General features: G+C 36.2%; 3 protein-coding genes across 4 annotated transcripts in view; 2 read left to right on the top strand and 1 right to left on the bottom strand.

The window, feature by feature from the left end:
- Positions 1–22,842, bottom strand: part of RB195_025684 (uncharacterized protein) — a gene marked incomplete at both ends in the record, with an annotated part of 30,254 nt that extends 7,412 nt beyond the window's left edge. The window contains 4 exons of one of the 2 annotated variants that reach the window (XM_064213932.1): positions 63–150; positions 209–277; positions 1,239–1,390; positions 22,818–22,842. In XM_064213932.1, the coding sequence (XP_064069812.1) occupies positions 63–150; positions 209–277; positions 1,239–1,390; positions 22,818–22,842 (334 nt within the window). Of the gene's footprint in view, positions 1–62; positions 151–208; positions 278–1,238; positions 1,391–1,543; positions 1,722–22,817 lie in introns of those variants that run through there. The other variant, XM_064213931.1, reaches the window with a different exon arrangement.
- A 1,713-nt stretch (positions 22,843–24,555) lies between these two features.
- Positions 24,556–25,035, top strand: RB195_025683 (uncharacterized protein; the record flags this gene model as incomplete). The annotated part of the gene is made up of 1 exon (XM_064213930.1): positions 24,556–25,035. One exon carries the CDS (start codon positions 24,556–24,558, stop codon positions 25,033–25,035), a length of 480 nt encoding a protein of 159 aa, XP_064069811.1.
- Positions 25,036–25,842: 807 nt separating this feature from the next.
- RB195_025682 (uncharacterized protein) lies at positions 25,843–26,106 on the top strand (the record flags this gene model as incomplete). Its single annotated transcript, XM_064213929.1, has 1 exon — positions 25,843–26,106. One exon carries the CDS (start codon positions 25,843–25,845, stop codon positions 26,104–26,106), a length of 264 nt encoding a protein of 87 aa, XP_064069810.1.
- Between the last annotated feature and the right edge of the window lie 86 nt (positions 26,107–26,192).

The following is a 26,192-nucleotide window of genomic DNA, read 5'->3' as shown; positions in this document are numbered from 1 at the left end:
TTTATAGTTGTCGCAAAAAATTGTATAATCTGGGAATAATCCTTGTAATTTCACGATCTTACCTCCACCATTCTTTTGACATAAATATGGAAACCGCCAAACGTTACCAAGACCAACTGCGTAGCTAATAACACCCATGTAAAATTGTGTCTGAAATGAGAATATGATAAAATTGATCTAAAATATGAGATTAGCTGACAGATTTCACCTTACTGTCCCATTGTTCTCGTTTTTGGGCATTCTCATCGTCATGAAATGTAACTGTGTGGTTATTAGCCTGAAATTGTTTCCACACATTATATAGAGAAAAGGAAATAATAGAGAATGAAGGAAATGAAGGCAAGTTAGTTTTTCAGATGATACATGCAAAAAATCTAAATGATATGGAAGTTAATTCATAGAAAATTTAGAGTTCCATTTCGGAAAAGAGCCAAATGTAAGTCCTAACCCACCAATTTTCCTTCAGAAGCTATGACATCAGTTCCCATCACAATCATTAATTATAAGTACTGGATATCTTTCTGGATAGAAATAACGTTGATAAAAGTGCTTAGGAGAGAAGCACTCTACTATATGTCACTATTACGTCAGTTCGACGTGAACATCGTTATCTGCCCACCCGGTTCAAATTGTCAACGACAATTTGAACCGGATGGGCAGATAACCGGATAGATAAGGCTGCACGACAACTTTTGTGCAAATTCTCGTTTGCTATTCACACTGGTTCCTTCTTGAGAATTTTATGTGGTTGTTTTCAATGGAATTGTTATCCTGGTTATATCCAGGCATATAGAATGATATTCATTTATTTCAGATTGCTTGCGCATAGCAACAACAACAGCCATCGGATTTTGCTGTGACGCGAAGTAAAATGAGAACGCAAAGATCAATACGCTACGCTAATCAGCACTTTCATAAAAGTGTTGGATTTCACGGATACCTGCCGTAGTATTTGACATTAGGGTCACGTGTGATGTGTCGACTACAAGTTACGCTTAGTAGATGTTCAGCAAAATTCAATACTTCAAAAATAGAATTCAAAAAGATCGGGATAAGATAAACGGCAAGATGGAAGAAATGACTGATAATGAATGCACCTGAAGTATACTAGTAAAATTTCTTGTACATATGAATTCCGCATCTTTCGTTCTATTTGCAACGAAATACATACGGTGTGGGTGGAAATAAATTTTTGAAGGAGCACGAATGCCCGTGACTATGGGAAGAAGTCGACAAACCTCGTTCAACTGGAACTCGACGCCCTCAATGTTCACAGATTGGTCATTAAATGTGACCCTTGAACCAAGCCGAATCTCTTCCTCACTTCCTGAAGTGAACGTAGCCCGTTTACCGGGGATATCGAGCAAATCGGGAGGACCTGCCGGCATATCTGTAACGAAATGTAGAAAGATCATCATTAGAATTCGGCCGTATCATCACACGATCATGTGAGTGCCATTAAAATTTGCACGATTAGCGGCCGAGTAAAGCAAAACGGTTCCGCCTATACCGTACGCATTCAAATAACGACTACGGTGCCTACCATTTTTTGTGAAGGTACTGTAGTTACGCTGCATGATCGCGCCAGCGGATGACAGCACTGGCCGTAGAAGCTCTAGGACCGCATTGATTACCGTTGCAAACAATTTGACTCGCAGGCGAGTGTTAGTGAGCGAGCGAGCGAGAGAATGTGCATGAGTGTCTCCGCCCGAAAAGGGCATGATCTGAACCACGTGACAACTCGTCTACGGACGAGTTTCACGACTTCACTTTTAACATTAATGAATCAAGCCCGTTCAACTAATAATAATGACAGAATGAAATGGCGAACAACAGGGCAGCACAACAAATGAACTTGCTCGTGCAAGGTTTGCGTAGAAAGATTAATTTTATCGCGGCGTAGTAGTAATATTTGTTCTTAGTCATGGCGCCAGACAACTGGAAAATAATGACTCGATGAGGTAGAAGAGTCTATACAAACAGGAAGTAAAAACGGATAGAGGTTGCAAAAATAAAGTGCTGACGCTTGCTCGGATTCGGAAATGCTCGAGAATCCAGAAAACAATGATGCAACAACCTTTTAAACAAACAATTAGGATAAATGAGTAGCTATTAGCTACCTGGAACTTTTAAAAAACCATGATAATTGATAATTTGAATATTTCCCATTTGTTTTCGCATCTTAGGAATTGCTAAAACTTTAACGAGGAAATAGAGTTATAAAAGTAGGAGTTTTAAAATTTTCACTAAAATGTTTCATGTAAATTGTTATTCTTTTTTTATTGTCTTTTTTCAACTACAAATATCTTATTCAGGGCGAGTTATTCCTGCTTATTCGGGTTTTTGAATAATTCATGTACATCCTAAAAAACTAACACTTTCTAGCTGTAAGCACCCTGCATTCTAAAACAGGTTAGAAAATAATCAAAGGCTTATTCATACAAACAAACGATTTCTTTAAAAACGGTATATAGTTTGCAATTTTTACGATACCAGTAGGATTTTTCACTGTGAAATACTAGTGGACAACTAATACAGTACTACTACTTACTTCCCTGAACATACAAAACGGAAACAGATAAGTTGAGGACAAAAAAAGACAAAAGTTGAGGGGGAATGAAATCCTCTGTATTTTTCAGATAATGAAGAAGAGAAGAAACTAAGGTTTGAAATGATTACACAACAGAAGAAAATCTACTGCGTTAAATATTTGAAACCTAAACAGACCCTTAAATTTGATAAACTAAGAAGCTTGTTGCCCAATTTTAGGAGGTTTAGCGCACAAATGCTTATAGGAGCTTTTTCGTAGAAGTGTAAATGATAAATGCCGCTTTGTCGTGAGGACAACCAACCTCTTCCTCTTCACAAAAGCTACTGATCGATGATTTTTTTCGCATGACAGCCAATAGTGTGATCAATCAGATGACTTTCATGATCAAATTGCTGATAAGCTTTACTCGCCGATGTGAGTAAATAAGTGATTTCGAACAAATAACCAATAGAGCTGGTTAGAAATGTAATATTTACAGAGGCTAAGAAGATCGTCGCGGAAAATTTCGAGAAGAATCAAACTCAGAACCCGAAATCAATAGCTGCTGGAGCTGTATTTTTTCTTCTTAGAGAATAACTTCATCAAAGAACACACATTACTGGCTACATAGAAGATAGTAAAAATACGGCACAAAATCCAGCAATATCTATAACGTGAATTTTTTTCAACCTGCTCGAGTGCTAAAAATAAGATATTTGAACGTTCCAATTGGACACTGTTTCTTTCATTTTCTAACAAGTTTAATTATATATTCCTAATTGATTCAATTTAATTATATGTTCTTATTTGCGAAATTAATTATAGCGCTACAGAATCGGAATCTCCCACTAATTAATGTTCGAAAAATATGTAGATGGGACTTTTTTATATAGATCGCTTCTAATTCTGCTCGAGAAACATTCTGGACATTTTGAACATTCAACATGTATTAGCATTTTCTACAACTTCCTTGTAGAAATCCGTGAGTTTGCTACTGTGTTCATCCTCTTGCGGTCTTTCTCACCTCCTTCCGGGTGCGAACAGATAATTGTCTGGATAATTTTCAGCTAATAGTTAGGAAAAGCTAAAAATCAATCCTAAGTATGTTCTAGAAATATTCGATAACCTCTGCGCACGCATGCTCACGATGTGATCGTAGTGCCATCACATAAAATCCATAAAGTATATCACGAAATGTATGCATACTATGTGGCAGAAGCAACAAAAAACAATTTAACTGCCCTTACGTGTAGCAAAATACGTTGCAGTATTTGCAATGTTAAAATATGGTTGTGTTTTGCAAAAATGGAAAAAAATTGAAGCAATGTATTAGCTATGTGCAACTATCAGAAGTGGAAAAAAGCAAAACAACAAGTTTTCTGGATTAAAGAAAATAAGGTTTATAGTAACAGACAGATATTCCACTGTTTTTGTACTATGAGATACTATGAGTCTGCGGAAAGAACTGTAGATAAAGAAGCGGATGACTTTTGATTCCTCTAAAAAGCTACATTAGAATCAAAACGATTCGCTTCCAGAATAAGTTGGTTCTATTATTATTATTGTAATTTATTTAAATGCTGTTTTATTAATATTAACAAAATTTATTCATATATGAACTTCGGAGAGGAGCCCAGAAAAAATTGGAATGCAACGCTGCGTCAGGTTCAAAAAATGTAGTAATCGTTCAATTTAAAATTTATTTTTTTTTGAGAAATTGAAAAAAGATTCTTTTTTTGCGAACATTTGGTTCTCTTGACCGAAATATTATTGATGACTGATCTTTGGCCTTTTCACTATTCACGTATTCACCATTATAAAAGGATTTAAGTAGCAAAACGCATGATTTACCAATTATTGGTATCTTTATCTTCACAATTATACCAAAATAAAATTTAAAAAAAAGCCTAAGAAGGAATTTACGGGGAAAATATGAGCAGCAATATGGCGTTTATAGTAGAACTTATACTAAAACATACTCGGCTAGCAATGTTCAGATCTTATCCCTATCGGGTTGACATGAAAAATGTTTACCTTAGAATTATTTTTTCACCTCCGCTTGTTTTTGAAAGAACAAGAGTAGTTTAAATTTCTTTCTCCATAAAAGCTACGATCTAAACGAAATTGATACTTAGCCTCATTATTTTGTTCAATTCCAATAATCCTGAGTTTGCTAAATCATTTGTCAAAAGAGAACCTTATTACGTCATTCCCCGTCAAATGAAATTTAATCTTAATTCAAACTTTTCTTTTGATAAATTGAATCAAATTTCACTTTCTCATTCCCAAAGTGACACTCTAATCCGACTGAAACAAATTGCATGCGCATGTCTAAATCGTGGATTGCACAAATTTATTTTATTCCAGACTTCTAGGAGTGATGAGATGTAAAAGTGGAACTACGATGAACTAAGCAATTTATTAGGAGTGGTAGGAAATACATGGATTATAGAAGGGATTATTTGAGACTTATTTAGCAGTATTTTAAGAATAAATTCACGACCATTTAAAGAAATGAAGTGATGGGGGTTTCATCCTGAAGCTACTCATTTTATTGATGAAATGTTCCGTGTATTTGGAGAATATCAATATTAATGTTCTTAATGATTCATATTGACAGCGCCTTCAAAATAATGCTAAACTCATGACGACATTTCAATTCTTTCTTTGTTTTTTGCATTCTATAGATTTTTTACGTTTTTACGATTTTTTTTACGTTTCGGGCTTCCATGAAACCATCTTATAAAATGGCTTTATTCTTTTAAATGGAATTGTGCATGTTATTTCTAGTACTTCATACACTACATGACCTCAATTATCCTCCCCAGAATCCTGTATGTAGGCGGAATGAGGTGGATTTTTAAAGTGGATTTCTATGGTATTACCGAGTTTTCTGAACGTAGAGTACTTAGTTTTCAGGTTTCAAGTTACCAGAAATACACGCTGCAGGTAAATGCATCCAAGTTCTTCTCTCACATTCATGCTGTTTCATATTTTAAAAAAAATTAATCTGAACCTATTGAAAATTTATAAAAATTCGATGTTCACCTCAAATACATACTTTGTCTTCTTTTAATTCAAATATTGATTTTAACCACAATATCATTGGAAACACTGGTGACCACATCCTTAAACTCTCTGACATAAACAAAATTCAAGCATTCAAAAAAAGGTCCCAACATATCGATCGATGTTGTTGTTATCTCTCGTGGAATTGTAATGTCTTCTTAAACCAAGTTTCCACTTAAGATTCCTGTCAAAAGAGATCGGTGTTAAATGGTAGCCAAGCTATGATGTCAACTTTTTTTTCAAGCTGATAGGATCCACGATTAACTGAAGTATTCAAGTTTTGCATCGGGACATAAATATCCCTTCCGCAACGATTTCTCACCAGAACCTCATAACTGGCCGTTTTCGTAATCCATGGATCACGGCGACATGTGAAAAATCCAAGATTATGCTCATGTACTTTGCTCAGTCATTTCTTCGGCCTCAACATGACCACCGATTCGAATACGATGAGGGTCGCCGGTCGCGTTACGGCAGTTAAAGTTAGTTCAATACAGACGAATCCAAATTATCCTAATGAAAGAAGAGCTTTACTTGGGTGGTACAGGATGTTCGTGAGGTCAGTAACCTATTTCCGGAAGTTTCCGTCCGATAGTTCTCAATCCGCTCGGCTTCACAGTGATGCTGACAGTATTGAGCGTCTCCTGCAACTATAGCAGGGTTCATTCTTTGTCGCGCGAATCCTTTTGAATCTTGAGATTTCAATCCACTGGGTATCAAATTGCCATTGAGGAGAACTGATCTAACTACTCGCAACATCTCGCAACATCGTTTTGAAAAAACTTGTTAGATTTCAGTCCAAAGGATCAATTAAAAATTTATCCATTATCTTGGCCAGTGTACAAGAACATTGTAATGATAGAATTAGAGAAAAAAAAATAAAATTAGAAAGAGGCTGTAGTCAAGATATTCAAGAATCGGGTCAGTAGAATGATCGTTCATTTCCTTAAGGTTTATTCAATGCAGTGACAATAAAGTATCTGCTTTGTCGAATGCTTTTTTGAAGAAATAAAAAGCTGATTTCTTCAACTTAACTTTTTCAAATTCTAATTTAATTTTACAACTAAATAAAGTGGAATTAAGAAAGCAAGAGTAGTGTTGAGATTTATAATTTTAGCGCTAAAATTAAGGTAGAAAAATGTTTAAAAAAACACCAACTTCCTGCACAGTTTAAGGAATTACATCTAGCTTTAACATAGCGTATATTGTAATGAAAAAAAACCAGTGCTAAGTCATTCTCAGAAAGAATGGATTTAAAAAAATCGTATCAATCATTTTATGCGTTTGCCATGTTGATTCATTATCCAGAAATGATTTTCTTCGGATCACTATTGTTCTCCTAACCTTCCACTGAACACGATAAAACATTTTTGAAAATATGTTGTATTTGCTCTCCTTTATTTAAAAAATAATAATTATCACTAGGAAAAATTAGCCATGAACTTCTTACTGAGCTTGTAGAATGTAATAAAAAAGCAATTGCATGATAATAAAAAGGCCAAAGTTAAGACAATGAAAAGATTTATGGATACAGAATTGCACAAAATGCACGTGTCGGAGAATTTGAAGACAGCTGACAGCTGCGTATTGCATCCAAGACACAACACCATCAGTGAGTTACACAATCACAATGTGCAATTCATAGGAATTTGCGACCTCGAACAAGCCCCGTTCACGATTTCACCGCTGATCCAAGAAAGCAAATTTTTTCCAAAGCTCTGTATTTCATAAAGAGTTCAAAGAAGTGATTTATTCGGGCATGAGGACGACTAGGACGACTCGAAAAACAGGGAAGAATATTTATGTCGTCCCGTACGATGTCCTTAGAAGCTGAAGATTTTCTCAAGGACCTAGAGTGATTTGTTAGCGCTATTTCAAGGATTTTTTTGGATCCATAAGGTGAATGAATACTGGGCATAACGGTACTGATTCACTAAGCTTGACCACCTATCACATGACTCAGCCGATAACAAAGTGGTGGGAGTTGATACGGTAGATTGGTAATGGAATGAAGAGTGATATATTTTTGTGTTAGCTGCAAACAGATGGTGCCATGGCAGTAAATCATGGATCAAAAACGGAAGCAGAAATAGAAATTGTACTTTGAATGCTGGATGGATTTCAGGAATGAAACTGAATTCGCTGAAGATCACAGACACTAACATCGAAGACAGAGTGGAAATAAATTGGAAGTCCACCATCCCCTTGAGAAAAAATGCGCCCAACCCAGGCAGTTCCAAATTTTAGATCCTAAAGCTTAAACAAAATTAGAGATTGAAAACTGATAGTGGATCATAACTCAAGACAAGCAGACATATGATCAGTTAAAGGAAATGAGGATTGCGAGGGTGCGCCAGCCGCTGCATTACACCTCTTCCTCTCCACTCTCCTCATCGTCTTCGACATTTTCCAACCATCCCTTTGACGAACCACCTACTCCTCGTTTTTAAAGATTTCACACGCTCATCTAAATGCAAAATTGCTTCAATTGTAGTACAAATGCGCCAGTAAAAGAGGAGAAAAAAAATGGAATAATGAATGAGAAGAAGAACGAGATGGTTGACCATTTCACTAACAAGTATTCGAATAGATTGTTGAATAATATTCACGGATTACTTGCCAATTTAGGCTGACAGTACAGTAATCAAAATATGTACTTAGCTAGAGATATTCTGCACAATTAACTAGTATTTATCAAAGAATATCAAAATTACGGTGATTTAAGAACCTAGTTTTTTGAGTTTGTGTAAACCTGGCAAGGTTCCAAGAAACAAGAACAGTGGAAAAGTAATAGAAATGAATCAGATCACCTAATTTGCAGATTTGAGGAGTGACGTATATCAATTGTTACGTTATTTGTTATTGTTAATTATGTTATTATATTAAGTGTATTATTAGTTGTTTTTTCAACAATACAAGCATTGTGTTAGTGAGGAAAACTATTGTCTAACAAAACTATTGTCGCTTTTATTACATACGTTCACACAATTGCTGTGCATTTTAAAAACCCAATCGATAGATCATTAAGAAGAAGACATTGACGGATCGTCTTGTGAATGCTAAGGAGAAGACTGTAGAAACTGAATCGACTGTTGAAAGTGTAGGGAACATGGAGGTCTGCTGACCTGATGTCAAGCTTGCCACCAGGCTGCCAGTCAAGTGAGCGAACAGAGGTCGATAAATAAATGTTTAATGAAAAGAAAACCTTATTTATGTGGTGTGAAATTCCACACAGTTGTTCTACGTCATTTATGTGGTTCAGTAAGACGTATTTTGTGCGAATACCTTCAATTCCAAACTACAGAAGAATTCTGAAAATGGAAAACTTTTCAGATTATGAGAATATGAAGCAGAAAAAGTTGCTTGATTGTGAAGATTCGGACCTCTCTCAACTATTGGTTTCCATGATCATCTCTCCATTTTCATCCCAATTATTATAGAATTTTTCCGCATAGATTTTAAAAAAGATGCGATAACGCATGAAACGGTAGGTTAATCTAGAAATACTGCTACAGCTAGAAACGAAATCCCTAATGCGAGCAGTTAGCTGGAAAAATACTTCAAAGGCAAGTGATTCAGTTGGTTAGCAACAGAAATTACCTCCACGCATCATAATCTGCAATCATGAATTTATGAGTATGCACATATTACGGGAAAGGACGTCACGGGATCTTCTTATTATGGAAAAGTAAATGAAATAAAAATGGTTCGTGAAGTAAAGTAAATAACAAGTTAAGTCTTCAATTATAAATTGAGGAGAGGAAATGATGTGAACTGACTTTATGGGAGTATTCAGCAGAAATTGGTAAATGTAGGTTATATTCATGCGTTAAGGTGATGTAGTGTTATTTTATCAGCAAAACAATAAGAAAAAAAAAGCCTTAAACTAACAAAATGCCGGAAAAAGATGCGGCAATTTTTTAGTTTGCAATCATCGTAGCGGCGGCGGCAAAAGAGTTGAGCCACTTGGTTGTCTCAAGCCTGACATTGACGTCAATCCATGTTTTCAACAAGTACAAATGAGCAGTTGCTCTAGTCGACAATGTAATCACCTCCCTCGTTCCGATAAACTTGCGAACGATTTCGTGGAATCACTTGTGGAAGATTTCTGTAGAGATTAGCGTCTCTTGCAATGAATACACCTCACCTACTGCAAAATTATCCGGAAATGAGATAAAATCTCTGGTAAACTGCAGTTGTTTTTTTAAGTCGAATAACCTCATGTAAAAATCACATTGTGCAAACATAATCTTGCTGTGAAATTATTTTTTAAATCTATGTTATCATTGTATATTATTATTACTTATCACCTCAATTATCTTTTCAATTAATTGCAAAAATTTCGCAGTTTCCTCCTTCTAGAAAAGAAAGAAATATTAAATTGATTGCTATAGTTTTTAAAACATGTTATTAAGTAGAATAAGCATTTCACATAATTCAAAGGAACAAAAACATGGTAGCACGTAGAAATCGAGCAATAATTGCAGTCTGAGACCGGGTGGGAAGTTTATATCATTTCAGATGTTAAAAGCTAAAGAGAAAAAAAACAGTGTACCGCACATCAAAGTAAATAAAAACTGAAGTGTACTTCAAGATCCCCGCTTGTAGACGCATTATTTCTGTCTCCTAACAAACTAGATTGATTTTTGAGATCAAAGAAAAGTCTGAAACTTCTGAGAAAACTAATACATAAAACTATGTATAACTATTCTTTCAGAAAAAAGGACCACTTAAAGAAATTTCTATCTTAAACATTCCAGCTTGGAATATTTTAAAGAGAAAATTATTTATGGCTACACACTTTTCATAATCCGTAGTTACTGTTAAGATGTGAAAAGTGGTCTTGTCATTGTTCTCAAAACGTCTGGCAATTTTTTTCACAATTTACTTCAAAATCCAAAAAACGAAACAAGACGGTTTTCTTTTTTTTTTCTGGAGTAAATATTGCATAGGACAAACGTTGCGATTTTCTACAGTAACAAAGACTTTGAGTTGTGATATCCATGAAAGATTGATTGAAGATTAATTTTTCCTTATCCATGAAAAATAACGATTACTTTGTCATAGCTAGATAAGAAAACAAAAAAGAAAAACCACTGTTGTTTTCCCCCGTCTACGGCTCCAGCTTGTTTAATACATATACACAACAACATCGAGATATGTACATCCGTCTAATGTCTCCTAGGACCTTTCGGAAAGCTAAAAATATATCCAGTGGACGTCTAATATAAGCAAATCGAACAAAGAGAAATATATGTGGAATACGTTGAAAATCCTCTAACGTAACCCTGATCCTGGCGTCACGTGGGTGAGCAAACCCACGTAAGCAGTGCTCAGTGAACAGAAACATTCTTCACTACGGAAATGATCTGTTTGTTGATAAATGATCTTTGTACTCATCAAGATACTCTCGCACGAAAATCTTTGAGTGTATTTACACAACAGAACGCGACTCAAACGCGATCATCCACGAATTGATATCCTATAAAAATTTCATAGACGTTTCTATGCAAATACAGGATAGATTCTAAATCATCACAAAATTACTGCTTCTCTCTTCCTTCTTTATTTTTATTTCGTATTAGAATAATCAAATAGGTGAAAATTAATCCTTGACAAAACTTCGATAAGCCGTAAGAGTAGTCCTAGCAGCTGCAATGATGATAGATGATAAATGAATTGATCCAGTAATTTTCTATTTCTATGCTAAATAACTTCTAAAATCTAATAACTAATAAAATATATCGGTAAAAATAAAGAAGACGTACAAAATTAACTTGGATAAAAGTTGTTTGGAGGTTTAAAGGTAAATATAAAAGGGTAAATTAAAATTAACCCTGTGATTTATTAGTAGAGGAGTGATGGTAATCTTATAGGTTAACCTGGGCCTATAGAACATAGCCTATACGGAAAATTAATGACACCGTTGGTGAACGTTTGAGCACGCCGCGAGGACGATTACGATATATCAGGGATATCCTAATGTTTGCAGGAAATATCCTGAGGACACAAAACAGAATATTGGCGATTGTTTTCTTCTATTGTTGAACGTATGAACGAAAAGTAATTAAGTGCATTTTTTTCAAACGGTTTTTCATACTCAATCCTTCTTGGTTTCCACGACCAGTTTTTGATCCTGCCAAGAAAAAATCCACGTTTTTTAAAAGCATACTAAAACAAATATGTATCGGTTTCTCTAACAAAACAATTAAATGGTTTCTGGATTCTTTCATTGTTCCACTTTTTTCAGACTCCTTGCGAAGTAGTAGAAGAACCAAATAGAGCTCAGCTGAGTTACTTCTTCCTTTACTTGGAAGATGAAGAAGCGCAAGCTGATTTTTCTTCTTGTTCAAAAAAATCTTTTGCTTCTAAAACATATAGAGTTGTTTAGCACTTTGTGATAGAGAAAAAAAGATAGAAAACAATGAGAAATGTGAAAAATGGATAACATTAAAATCCTAGCCTTCAAAAAGAGTGTTTGTATCCCCATAAACTTAATTTGTATAAAGTCAATGACAAAAAAAAGCATGTTTAGGAAGTCAAAAGTCTAACTATTATTTCTTCGCGGAGGCAGTAACTCTTTAATAACTTTACATCTTTTCAGAAATTACCGAGAAGTTTCCCGCTGGTTCTCTATTTTCATTAAAATCTCACGAAGTGCATAAGAGACTTTCTTCAGACATTTCTGGAATAGGTTCTGAATAGAAAATTTATCACAAAAAGCGAAAGAGTGTACTTGAAAGAAAGGATCAAACATCATATTTACGAAAAGCATTTGTTGGACATAGTGACTTGAAGCTTACTCTTGAAAAATACATGCGCATGCTCGACGATTTATGAACAGCTATAGAACTTGGATAACAATTGAATAGAATCCTTGTTACAGATGAAAAGCGCAGAATCTTCGTGATGCATTGGAAAATACGCGACACTAGGCTTAATGGAAAACGATAGTGTGGATAATAAAACGTATGTGGAAAACGAATTAAAGTGAGGGTGGTGCGATTAAATGTGGCGTATCGCCGCGAATTCTCCAGCTTCTCACTCGATCTCGACCGCCCTCTCCCTCTTTCTCTCCCTCACTATATGCAAGTTGTAGAGAGCGGAGCAAAAACACCGTGGATGTAATCCGACACATCATACTCTCTCATGAGGCAAACTTGGGAATTGCATTAATCACCTATCAACACAACCGAAAAACATCAGTAAAACGAATGAGTCAGATGAAGGAGTTGGAAGTAGAAATGAAAATTCAATAATTAAAAAGATGAGAACTTCTACATGGTATTCCAGAAATGTTGCCCAATTCGTCACAGACGTCATCTAATTCTCTACTAGATTGATGGGGTTTAGTAGAAAAAAAATCCCTACGAAGAGAGTTCACCACTGAACAAAATAACATTCAAAATTGAAACGATTTTAAAAAAATACAGAAGCCCCTAATTAAAACTATTCCACAGTCTGAAATCAGAAAAGAGCCAGCTTCATGAATATAGCCAGACAATTTCACCTTTTTTTTCAAACTGTGTTTTTGCTTTAAAGTTACAATTTAAAGACTAAAAACAGGGCCTCAAAAGTACCATTTTCTCTACGTAAACGGAGGTGCCGAGAACAAGATCCACCATTCACAATACTTCTAAATTCTTAGGTTCTTGAGCCTATAGAATAAGAGATTTCCACTCCTGTAATAACTGGTTTCTCGTATGGAATCAAAGAAACATTAAAAAGTAGGTTGTAAGTCAATCACAAATTATTTTCCACACACTCAAGTCAAGCCTTGATCTGGTCGTAAGAATTGAATAAATGATTTGACCGAGTAACAGAGATATTTACATAAACTTCGTCGGATGTTCAGACGTTCAGCTAAAATAACAATGCCAAACAACCAGGAATCACGGATGAAAAGAAAATGGAAAGTATTTGTACATGTGGAAATGATAGGAAACGACTTTCAAGGAAAGGTAGAGAATTGGGCAAATTAGTCTCTCTATAGACATTTGAACATCTGTTCAGACATCAGAAACCATCGTACGACTCGCAGTAAGCAACACGTTGTGCAAACGCGGAATTTATGTAAAAAATGTAAAAGCAATTATGCATCAAATACCATTAACGAAATGAAAAGAAGTTGTTGAAACTTTTTAAAAGCTTGAAGAAATAATATTACAATTTCTGAGCTTAAAAGTATAGGACTTGCGATAGCAAAATTATAATTTCAGGAAAAAAATCCAAAATAGAGGTTATAAAAATTTTGATAAGTCAGAAATAGAGAGTATTTGAAGTGGATTCGATTCAACTCGGTCCTTTTTCTCGGCTCAACGTTCAGAAATTCGCTTTTTCGCAAGGTTTCTCATGTTGTTAGATATATTTATCCATATACAAATAAAGTAGTGAACTAGTATTTTGATTCAAGCTGTACAGGAAGCATGAGAATAGTTGGAGAACGTGAGAAAATTTCATGTTTTGTGATTGCAGATCTAATAAATGTTAATCATTCACCTAGAGCTTACCTATAGCGTTCCATTGATAGAAGATGCAGTGAAGAGAGCAACCATTCAGTCGTTTAAATTCAAAATAAAAAAGTAAATTTGCAATGAACCTTATAAGTTCCGTTCCAAAAATTGAAAACAAGAAAATAACAAGAAATGATTTCACTTCCGTGTTCTCAACTCTTGGAATGGAATTGCATGAGATTAATTGTAGATTTACAACATTTAATAATCTTACAATTAATTGTAATTAAATAAGTGATGAGCTCGACAGGAAATTTTCTAAAAAAAAATCAATAGGACTTTATTGCAGAGTCACAGGCAAGGAAATGAAAAGAATGAAATCTCTTTTGCAGATTTCCAGTATCTGAGGACAAATAGGAAAATTCCACCCTAGGACAGAATGCTATAAAAGTCGTATTTTTAAAAACAACTACCAAAAAAAGATTGAATTTTTCAGAAAAATATATTATAGACCTCTGACTTGATACCATAAACATTTCACCACTTCTCGGATAGGAAATATGCCCTAAAATCACATTACTTTTAGCAAATTTAGTGAATAGTAACCATAACAAGTTCTAAATAAAACGAATATTCCCTGTTAGTACTTGCATCGTTTCGTTTAAGTATATAATGTGAATCCAGAAAGAGCATGTAGTCAAGAAAGTGAGAGAGTGGGATTTCCAAGAATTGTGCATAGATTAATAACGTTGTCAGATATTTACTACAACAGCATCGATTTTGAGTTGCGTAACAAAAACAACAAAAAGAAAAACCCAACAAAACAACAACAATTACAGGCTACTAGCAAACCAAATGAGGATTTTATACAAAACGTCAACTGCATATGCAATTTCTTTTCATCTCCACCCTCGGATTCATTTGCATGCTATCCTTTGCGATCTCATGCATGGTTAAAGAAGCGGTGAAGCATAATTAAACTATGTGTGTTTTTCTCTGAGGTGGTCACAGTGGCTGGGAAAGAGGGTGAGGAGAGACGATGTTCAAAAAACATAACGACGAAAAGGACGAAATCAATCTGCTCCATTCCTTATAACGGAACGGAAGCTATTTGTTAACGACAGACAATAAGGGCAACCTAGAGGGCCGCTGTTTTTTTTTCTTCAATAGAAATTTGAACTAAAAACCACAATGATGTGACTTGACGCGTGAGATAATGTGATGACACTTGTTATGGTGGCCGAAATAGGTTGAACTTTTTTCAACGAAGGAAATTTTAATCCTAACTTTGATACTTATGGCCCTGAAAGATTTCTTTAACGTAAAATAACTAATTACACTAAATAGGAGCTCATCCATAGTGTGTAATGGAATCAGAACGTACGGATATGGATTCTGATGGTTGGTACTTAGTTCTATAACAAGTATCAGCTACTCAAGCTAAGATTAGAAGATTAATCCACATGTGATGTGGGAACATCGGAGGCAAACGTGTAAACTCATACATTGAGAGGATGCAACCTCAGTTTTTCCCCTTTTTTCTACTGGCTGCAGAGAATTCCTGCAGCCAGTAGTTTTTCAGCTAGTTAAAGCCAAAGAAAAAAGCTTGCACTTGGTTACTGGAATAGAAATCAAATAAAATTAACCACATTCATATTAGATTAATGGAGATCCTTATGGATGCTGGAAATAGGTATAAATCATCATTAAAGGTGTAGAAACACGTTATGGAACATCTAAAAGCTTCTAATCTTGATCTTCTAAATTGTTATCACACTAATCAGCTTTCACACCTTGTAGTACACATGCTTTCCGCTTAAAAATTGGTGCGTCAAGAAAAATTATACGGAATTTTTTCGCTGTTAATGAAAATAGACGTTTCGGAGCTAGCAGCTAAATCCTGGGGAATGGCAAACAAAGTGTGTGCCGACTTCAAGCAGCATCGAATGTCCAGGGTGTGAACCTTTCGGCTAATATTTGACAATGTAAGCAGCTTAAGTCCTACGGAAAAATTTTGCGCATCTCTAATGATGATTGCTGCAATTATTCGTGAAAAAGAAGGAAAAATCATTTGAAGAAAATCTCCGTGGAAAAAAAGATCATCAATAATCGTTATAAGCAATTTAAATGAGTGACGTGACGTATAATGTATGTTAATTATCTTCCGCCTTTCTTTCCTCAATTTTATCGTCGAGAAGGACCGTAGAGATAAAAGCGGAGGCTTTGAAGGGACTCATTCTTCTCGAACAAAGTCATCCACAAAGTTAAGGTAGTTGTACTTGTGATGAATTTTGAATACAATAAGAAATGTAACTGTTGTCCTTTAATTCAACAAAGAACATAAATATAATATAATAAATATAGGGGATTACAGTACCAAGAAAACTAAAATGGGTTTCACGCATAGAAGTAGAAATAATTAAGCAAAAAATAGGTTGCTGCTAACCTCATTCTCTTCCTCGCATACTGATTCAGCTTACTGACTCAACATTGAAGGGTGAGAGTCCTACTGATTTCTGTACCAAGAATTAAGTACAAGAATAATTGCTTGTTTAGAAATACTACGGAGATTTTTTTTCTCGACATTAGTGCAACCACAAGAAAACTTCTTCCTCTCTTAGAGGAAAGTTACAGTAACCACAAACATACAAATATTAGGCAGACGTAAGCAATTATGCGTAGTTAGGTGTCTTGACGCTAACAAAAGTGACCCGACAAAAATGAATTCAAAAAATCATCCCAGAAAAAAATCCAAGTTGAATTTTAGCAGAAAAAATGTGTCAGTGTTAGTATCAGTATACGAATTGCCGAAAATTATCAAAATTTCACTTTTTTCTCTAAAGGCATACGAAGAAACAAAAAAATCCCTTGTGGTACGCAGGGGGTTGTTTTCCGAAAAGTTTTTTTTCCCTGGATTTGCATCAATTCGGCAATGGAGAGGTGCATCTGTCAAGAAAAATTGTAACACCAATAAAGGATTTTCTCCTAACTAATAAAACTTACAGTACTCTATATAAATTTACATTTTAAAGTATAAAACAAATTTTAAACGTAACATTAACGCACTGAGATCCACGTTCTCCACTTTGGTGTTCCAGACAAAACAAAAATGAGCGTTTCCTTGATTGAAGTATTAATAAAGTAATTTTGGAGGGTACCAAAGCTTAAGCAGCTTTTCATCGGTGCTGAATAGACTTTTAAAAAGAGGAAAAATGGCTTGTTAGATAGGAGGGTGAGAATGAGAAGGAATTCATGAAGCGAAAGATAATTCTTCACCGTAATACCAAATGCATAGCTGAAACACTTCTATCTGCTTAGACAATAGCTTCTTCACCAGATGAAAGCGTCGAAATGAGAATTTCGTGGACACTGGATGAAAAATGTGGTTCACTAGAGTATGAATAGGCTTGTCGAGTGTAGTGTCGCGTGAAGAACCACGGCGGTCCGTCGGGCATGGCCACAGCTGTTGAGGGGAACTGCTTCAGAGATGAACCAGGACGAGTGTGTGAAAGTGATTTTACCATTCCCAAATACACACAGAGTCATGTTTTTTTCCTCAAATTTTATTATTTTTTTTTTCGAGGGACCAATGCAATCAAACATCACCTTACTGGATGTTATTCGATTAGATTGATCTATTGTTGTGTATGATTGTACAATTTCAATTTTTAGCAACGGGTCTCAATAAAAATCTATTCAGCAGAATATAGACGCTGCGATGGTCGCTATATAATATGTCTAGTCAAAGTGATCTTTGAAAAAAAAAACCGAGAACTCCGTAGAATTCCGTCGAGGAGCATTACACTATGACACGGTAAGCTGGATGTGCAACTTTGCGGCCGGTGCTCTTGCAAAAGTGCAAAATTCCATAGCACAAGAGATAAATAACTTGCATTTCTTCTGCGTGCTGCTATAAAATGAATTGTGAAGCTATAGAAAAATGTAAAGCGAAAAAAAAAGAACGGAGCAATCAAAAAGAGGAGAGATGGAAGGAAAATAGTCGACAGTGCAGTTCTGTGCTTAGAACTTCCGCATGTTAATATCCAGAAATGTGCTTTGTTCGCCTATATTTGACGAATTGAATGGCAGCTATGAAATTCGTCGAAACCAAATATGTGTCTGATCGGAATCATTTCATCAGCTGCACAAACTTCACTATAAATCCGACATAGGACAACTGAGGAACATGATTTGAAAAGAAAAAAATCATACGTAAATTAAGCGACGCATAGCTAATACGAACTGCAAGAGATGAATGAAGAAAGCTGACTGAGGTAGATAGTACTCAGAAGATGGAGTACGATGAGGGTGAAAAACGTTGCCGACCGCTATATACTGGCCGAAGGATACGCAGTCGACGAGCCGACGAGAGAGTGTCGCCAGACGTCCTGACAAATCGATGCGGTATCCCGAAAAACTGAGTTTCAAAAATCAATGGAGATGAGGGTGAAGCGCGTTTGTTCCTCGCATCCCTCTCATTCTCTCTTTTCCTTCTGTTCAACGTCCTAACTAATGTGTGTCATTAGGCGGGAGATTTGTTTCGAAAAGATGAAGGACAATATGAAACTATGAAAGGAAAGTACTTTCTAGGATTTGTTGGAGTTAACGAATGAGTGCAAGTGAGGTCATTAAGAAAAAACAGATTGGCATGCCTCATTTTACAATGGTGAACTCCTCTCTTTATCACGAGTTTCAGCTCACTTCCGGGCGCCTGTTCTTCCTAGAGCTCTGTGAATGTTTTATAAGTGGCAAAACGAAGTGGTAAAACACTGAGAGAAACACGGCAGCAAAGCAACAGAACTAACAGTGAAATGGATTCTCCTCAAATCTGCATCACTGCATTCTATTTAACAACTTCTTGGCAAGAAAAAAATCAACAGTTAACTCGTTGAGCCGCTCCTAAAAACTAAAATCTACTAAATGAAGTGTAATAGATAGCGGCAGGCTGAATCTTACGCCTCCTGTTCCGAATCCAAAGGTATACGGTTTGTTTTTGAAATCCGAGCCGATGGCTACTTCTTAAATTCTATACCCACTTATGTTACCGTGAAATTTGATGTTTCACAATATATAAGCAGTTTTTCTAAGCGGAAATGAGTAGGCTGCTTATTTATGCATATAGAATTACTTAGGATATAAAACGTTTCAAGAGAGATCTCAATGACATTTTGAGGAATTGGTTTTTTTTTTAAATCTGTAGCTTTGCAGCAGGTACGAATGCGGAACCACATGAACACCTTCATATACGCCATTATATTTTCGTTATAAAGTATGTGCAGCAGTAAACAAATCCATGTTTTCATTATATAAATTTTCCAGAAAAGTTGTTCTTCTATTCAGCAATCACATCTATTTTTTATGCAATATTGAAGACACCTAAGCATGCATTTTTCGATCATCAAAAAAACCACGAAAATCATACAGACCCAGAGCCATTTCTAAAACATCCAAAAAAGAATGCATAGCGGATTCCCTACACATTTCTACATCGTACAAGATAATTCAAAAGAGGCCCATCGAAAAACTTGCGAGATTCAGCAAAAATTTAACTAATAATAGTAATTTAAGTCTAAGTAGTTTCATAAGAAAAGGCTATATACATGGATTTGTTTACTGCTGCACATACTTTTTCTATTCATGTCAACAAGATGGATTTAAACAGGAGAATTGACGAATAGAGCCCTAATAACTCTCCTGTACAAAGTAAATTTTGTCTGGCTCATGAAAAATATTATTATTATGAAATAAATGAGCTTATAAATCTGACCTTTTTTCTGGACCCCAGAAATGGATTATGCGTGGAAAAAAAATGGTCGCATGGGAATAAAAGCATTAAAAGGCAATAGAGCTGAAGACGAATAATTGTGGGAGAATGATTGAAAAAGTAAATAAAGAAAACAGTGAGTGATTATTCTTAATTGTGTGCACTAAGAAAAAGGAAAAAAGATTAAAGACAAAACAATGGCTGCAAAATGAACCCGAGACTTTTCTAATTATCCTAGCCTATTTCCGCCATACTTCCGGCTGTTCAGTCCTCTTTCTGAGGATTTACGGAATTTCATGGCTTTAGTGTGATTCGTAGTGATTCTGGTTTTGTTGCAGATACGCAATTTCGCAGCTGAGCAATTTTTCACGTGCCACATGAGATTCTCTTTGTAATCCTCATGACATCAAACCCAAAAATTTATATCAATAAATATCCTCCCCCACGAACCACATGATATCACTGAAAATTTCGAGAATTTAAAATTCATTGTCATCCATGAAACATGTCAAGCGTGGAGAGTTACATCATAGATCTCGTAGACCAGATAACCTAAAGGTCTTGTATACGTCTCATAAATTTGAAATTACTTCTGGGCAGTGGCAATGTATTTTATATCATTTTTGTAAAGAACGTTATTGGTTAAAGTTCTCAGAAGGTGAAAATAAAGACTTAATTGATTGTTTTTGAAACAGTGTAAGACGCGGAATTAAGTGTGCATCCGAATTGTTGAGAAAACGACTGAATGACAGAAAAAACTAAAAAAAAATAAAGGTTTAACTTTTAACATTTCCTCAAAGTGTGTTTATTTTAGCAGAACAGCTAATTTATGAAGTAGCGCTATGTGTTTTTTCAAATTAGACGCACTTTTTTCTGTAAAATATCTATGTAAATATGTAAGGTACGAAATATTTGCAACACATGGATAATCAGCAAAATGTTCCTCACATAATAGCACACATAACCTCTGGCAATTTTTTTTAAATCCAATTAATTTGCACCAAGCTATTTCTTGCGGTATTGCGACTAAACGTTCCCGTTATCTGCAGAAAAAATGTAGACGAATATACAGAAGGTAATTTTTTAAAACAATATTTTATATTAAAGTGTTCACATCGGTCATACATCAAATTGCTAGCAGTTCTTCTACATTTCATATGCAATTTTCAGTAATGCATTCAATTCAATCCACGAACTCATAACATGCTGAGCTGAAGACGAATGCAGTAAGATGAGAAAGGTCTCTTGCAAAAGACATTTTGACGATATATTTCATTTTTGTAGTTAATGCAAAAGAAGAAGGAGTGAAACTATGAGAAAGAGTTCCTGAGAAACTGTTCAAACATTTTTCTAAACTTATACAAAGTGTGATTCTGTTTTATTTTCAATATCCACGGAAGAATAGCATAACTTTTGGAAATTAATTTGTTAGAGGGGCATTTTCCTGTCAAATTTCGGTTGGCCGTTTTCTAGGAAATATGTAAACATCATCCATCATTTTTATTCGTTTAGTCAGTGACATTTCATCCGTAACCGCATATTATAATATGAAATAATTTATAAATGAAATTTTAATCTTAGTATAGTTGACATCTATATTATATGCCGATGAAGATAGATTCTTGCTTATTTCGTATTTTGCAGAGGTGAAGAATGGTCCGCTCCTTTAAAAAGAACAGGGAAGTTCATGAGATCCGGAAATTTCCGGAAGGAAAGAGAATTGGCTTACTCCCATCGAAGAAGGTCTAAAGTGCGGCAGTGAAGGCCGATAAAACACCTCGTTTGTTCCTTTCAACTCAATTTTCGACCACATGTTGAAGATAGAATGATGGTAAAACTCAAATCATTTGTGAAACGGTTCCAATACATTAATTTGTACAAAAATAAATGCAAAGGAACAAAACAAATATCCAACCCTTTCATTATATAATATACTTTAAAGGGTCAATAAAAAAAACACTGAATGTCCTTATCTCGATTGTCAAAGAAGAGTGCGGTAAATAAATTTTTCCCCAAAAGCTTGTAGTTCGCTCACATTTCCCAAGAAATTTTAGCATTTACAAAGAATTCGAAATCTCATTGGGCTACAGAAATCCTCATATTTCTTGCTGCGATTTTTTTCTTTTTCTAAGTAGAAAAAGTTACAAAATGTTGATATAGAAATGCTTCATTTCTTTTCATCACAGCTTCGACCCAATAATAGAATTCCATAGCGGGGTTGCTCAACGGCTGACGCGTTGCCATGGCCGCATAGCAGTTTCCCAATCAGGCGCTGAATGCGAACATTGTTTGTTGTTGACGTGTAATTAATACTAGTTATTTGGAACCAGTCGTCAAGTCAAGCGGTCAGGTAAGTTGTACTAAAATTTTCCAATGTTCAAAAATAAATATTTAACATAGCAAATGAACTATTTTAGTGCGACATGACACGATGACGGATGACGGCTTAGGCGATCTATTAGGAGTAAGTTCCATTAACAAATTACTAGACTTCCATTAGCTGCCTGTGATAACGGATGAAACTAGCTGAATTACGAGCTCAAAGATTATACAAATAAATTTACACACATACTAGAAAATATTGAGTCTAACGTCACTCTCAACCTCGTGAATTTTCTATTTATGAGTTGTAGATGATGACGACACGAGGTTGTGTCGGTGATGAGCAAAATGCCCGTTGGCGTGTGTAGTACATATGTGGGCTGACATTTCGTTATGCGCGCTGAAAACCTCTTCTTAAGAGGCGGACCCACTCATTTTTCGTCTTAAAGAGAATATGAAAGAGAGAGAGGAAAAATCAATAGAATGAGAAACTATTGCATGCTATATCTCTATATACGCTATGTTCATTACGAGTTTTTTTTTTAATTCATTAAAAATTCTTGAAGAAAGTGCATTGTGGAGTGCAATACATTGCATGCGTCGTTTTTTTCTCTCAATTTCGTGAAGAAAATTTTGAGCCTTTGTTGGAAATGACTTCATGTTTTGAAAGGAGAATTACCATAGAATGATTGCTTTCCAGGCATCGAACAGCGTCATTTTGACATCGTTAAGCACAAATCAAGTCAATGAATCCATCAAAATGATCCTTTTTAATTAGCCTTGTGTTGCAGTCGAAGAGAACAGAAAATGCTGTGAAATCTGAAACAAAAACATCTTTTTATTCTTTGGTGAATCTAAAAAAAAGTGCGAACATACTTTTGTCTTCACATAATTGTTCGACGTAGTCCAAACTTGAAAAATTCCTTTCTTCTGCCGACGCATGTGACTAAAAATTGAACATTTCAGAGTAGGAGCTCAGAAAAATTTAATGGTTTCTTTCTATTACTTTTCCAATAATCATGATTCGCATAGCTCTAAAATTTTTATGGTTACCATGAGATTTTTACAGAACGCAACATACTTGTTAGCACATCTGTTTCGCTTCGATTTTTTTCAGGTTACAGAGTTCCCCAGATCCATGAAGAAAATATCCTAAATAACAACCATTTTATCCCTGTTACTTAAGGGAAAGGCCAACAAAAAAGTTGTGCAGTCAAAAATACTGAAAGAGATTTTTTTGAGAATATAGGAAAATGAATTGGAAGAAACGGAATAAATTTGAGGAAAAATTAATATCTTTTGTATTTTCAGGATATGGACGATCTAGACAATGCACTATTTGGCAGATCAACTGGACCAAAAACAAAACCATCCATAGGAAATCTTGATTCACTTTTTGGAGAAACTAGAAAGGTAGGTTTTTTCATATCCGTCATCTTCGTCATTTATACATATGCAGTTACGTGAAACCTCGGCAAAAGTCATATTTCAGCCGCCGCCAAAGAAGTCGACAGTGTCATTTTTAGATCCAACGGCTGTTTCCTCTACTCCGACACCACATGTGAGTTTTACCCGGACATCTTAAGAAAGTAGAAACTCTCTATCAAATGCGCACTCATAGCGATTAGTCTTTAGTCTCGGCTATTATTCGCTTAAGCGGATATCAAAAAAGGTTCTTGTGAGGAAGCGTATGTGATTCATGGAAGCCTTTGAGCCTATTTGAATAAGAAACAACTTCCTTGTGCAAAATTGCAGGGTTCGGGTGGATAGTTAATCTTAGAGGCGAGGAGAGCGAAACAGGTATAGTAGTCCAGAAAAAAATCGGTGAGGCCACTTGTCACAAATGTTTGAAAATTACAATGTTTAATTTCATATTTGTGATAAATGAAAGCGTACAAACCAAGGATCTGCCTCACTAGAGGGATCACAGCCGGTTAGTTGCGAGGGTACGTGGCGCGTTCCCACTTGGCGGACAGGAGGCTAACAGCGGACCAAAAGCAACTATGTGCCTGGCCTTCTTCTGGGCAAGGACTGACTCATAATATCCTTATATCGCGCACGTCCATCCGGCCACTACCCAGCAAACAAATGACTGGGAGGTGGAAGGGCGGTGGTTTGGAGTTGCCTCCAACAAATAAGCCGTCCAATCTTGAAGAAGGCAACATTCTCCCACAAACCCGTGGGTGTAGAGGCTTGAATCTGGCCATGGGTTTTAAAATTTCACGCATGCCAATAAATATAATAATAAAATAATATAATATAATAATAAATAGCAATAAAGAACAGTGTCCTTATTCTTGAGAATACTCCTTATTCTTTTTCTGGTACGGCGCGCCAGGAAGGACAGGGTTGCAAGAGTAATGTGTGCTACTAAAACGGAAAGGATTAGGATGACGATCTGTACTTATAGCGCACGTATGCTTCCATCGGAAGCGACCATCGGAGATCTGATGATGTTAACTAGGAACATTAAGCACGACGTCATCGAACTGATCAAGATGAAAGGACGCCACCCTCTCAATGCCGTATATGAAACAGGAGAAGTGTTCTTAGGAACATGCGACAGCAGAGAAGTTGGCGGAATTGGCGTCCCCGTCAACGCGAGTATAATAAAGAACGTCGACACCTTCGAACAACTTACGACACGAACTGAACGTCCGCGGATGAGAAGATGTGATCCAACGCAAACTTTGACAATCTTCTTCGCTTACGCTTCAACATCAAGCTACGAAGAAGAAGAAGTATTAGTAGAGGCTCTCTACATGGACCTAAGGAAACTCTACAGAGAAGACCATACCTTCTACAAGATCATTGTTGGTGATTTCAACGCCGAAATTGACCGTAGAAGAACGTCTGAGAAACGTTACATTGTCACACATGACCTTCGATGGAATTAACAAAGGAGAGCCTTTCCAAGTTCATCACGACAGCTAAGGCCACCCATTGGAACTCACATTTCCAAAAACACTCTTCTCTACTCTAGACGCGAAAGTCGCCCGGTGGAGGGAACCGTAATGAAATTGACCGCACCATCGTCCGTGAAAGGTTCTGCCTGACGGATGTCGCTGTTGTGTTTAAGTTCTATACGGAATCGGACCATCGCCTCCTACGAACGGGATTTTCTCTCACACTTTTGACTTTTCACAGCTCTTGAGGTGAAACGTCAGCGAGGCGTAGGCAACCGAAAACTCAAGCTCGAGCTCGGTAGGCTTTGTGGAGAGGCGATAAACGAAGACCTTAGAGAGGGAAGAGCAGAAGTGTTGGCGGAAGTTTTGTAGGCGAGAAAAAGCATCCGCTATCCCCGTCGAGATTTTGCCAATCTTAAATCGCAATCGAACGAAGATGACTGCTCTCTGGAATCCAAATGGAACAACTACTGCATCGAGAGGGGAATGGAGAAAATCATCTACGACTTCCACTCTGATCTCTTTGACAGTCACGTCCATTTGCCTCCATATCATCTGAGGGAAGATGGGCACCTCATTTCAGAGGAGGTTCTCCCATCCGAAGTACGAAGTGTTATCATGTCGGCAAGAAAATCGTAAGGCATCCGGTCCCGACAGAATAAGATCAGAACATCTGAAGAACCTTCTGCCAATACTTGTCAACACTCTCGCGAGGCTCTTTACACGTGACCCGTCGGAGGGTTCCTAAGCGGTGGAAGATCAGAAAGACCGTGTTGTTGTACAAGAAGGGAGATACAAATGATATCATCAACTATCGCCCAATCTGGTTACTATCTGTCATCTACCAAGCTACTTACAAAAGTTGTCCTTAATAGGATTAAAAAAGTGTTGAATGAAGGACAGCCAAGCGAGCAGGCGGAATTTCGAAATGGATTCAGCACGATTGACAACATTCACACTGTTTCGAAACTCACTGACACAGGGTACAAGATGCCGCTATGTCTCCCCTTCATCGGCATGAGGAAGGCCTTCGTCTCAGCTGAGAAGGAAGCGGTCCTTTAACCCTAAGCAACTAAGGCATTCCTACTCAGTACACAAAGGTACCTCTAGAGTTGTACAGTAACTTCGCGACCGTAGTTCCGCCATTC

Source organism: Necator americanus, chromosome X (genome assembly GCF_031761385.1).
Source record: "Necator americanus strain Aroian chromosome X, whole genome shotgun sequence".
Taxonomy (NCBI): Eukaryota; Metazoa; Nematoda; class Chromadorea; order Rhabditida; family Ancylostomatidae; genus Necator; species Necator americanus.
Note: the sequence above shows the minus strand (reverse complement) of the source record. Positions and strands in the feature narration are given on the sequence as shown.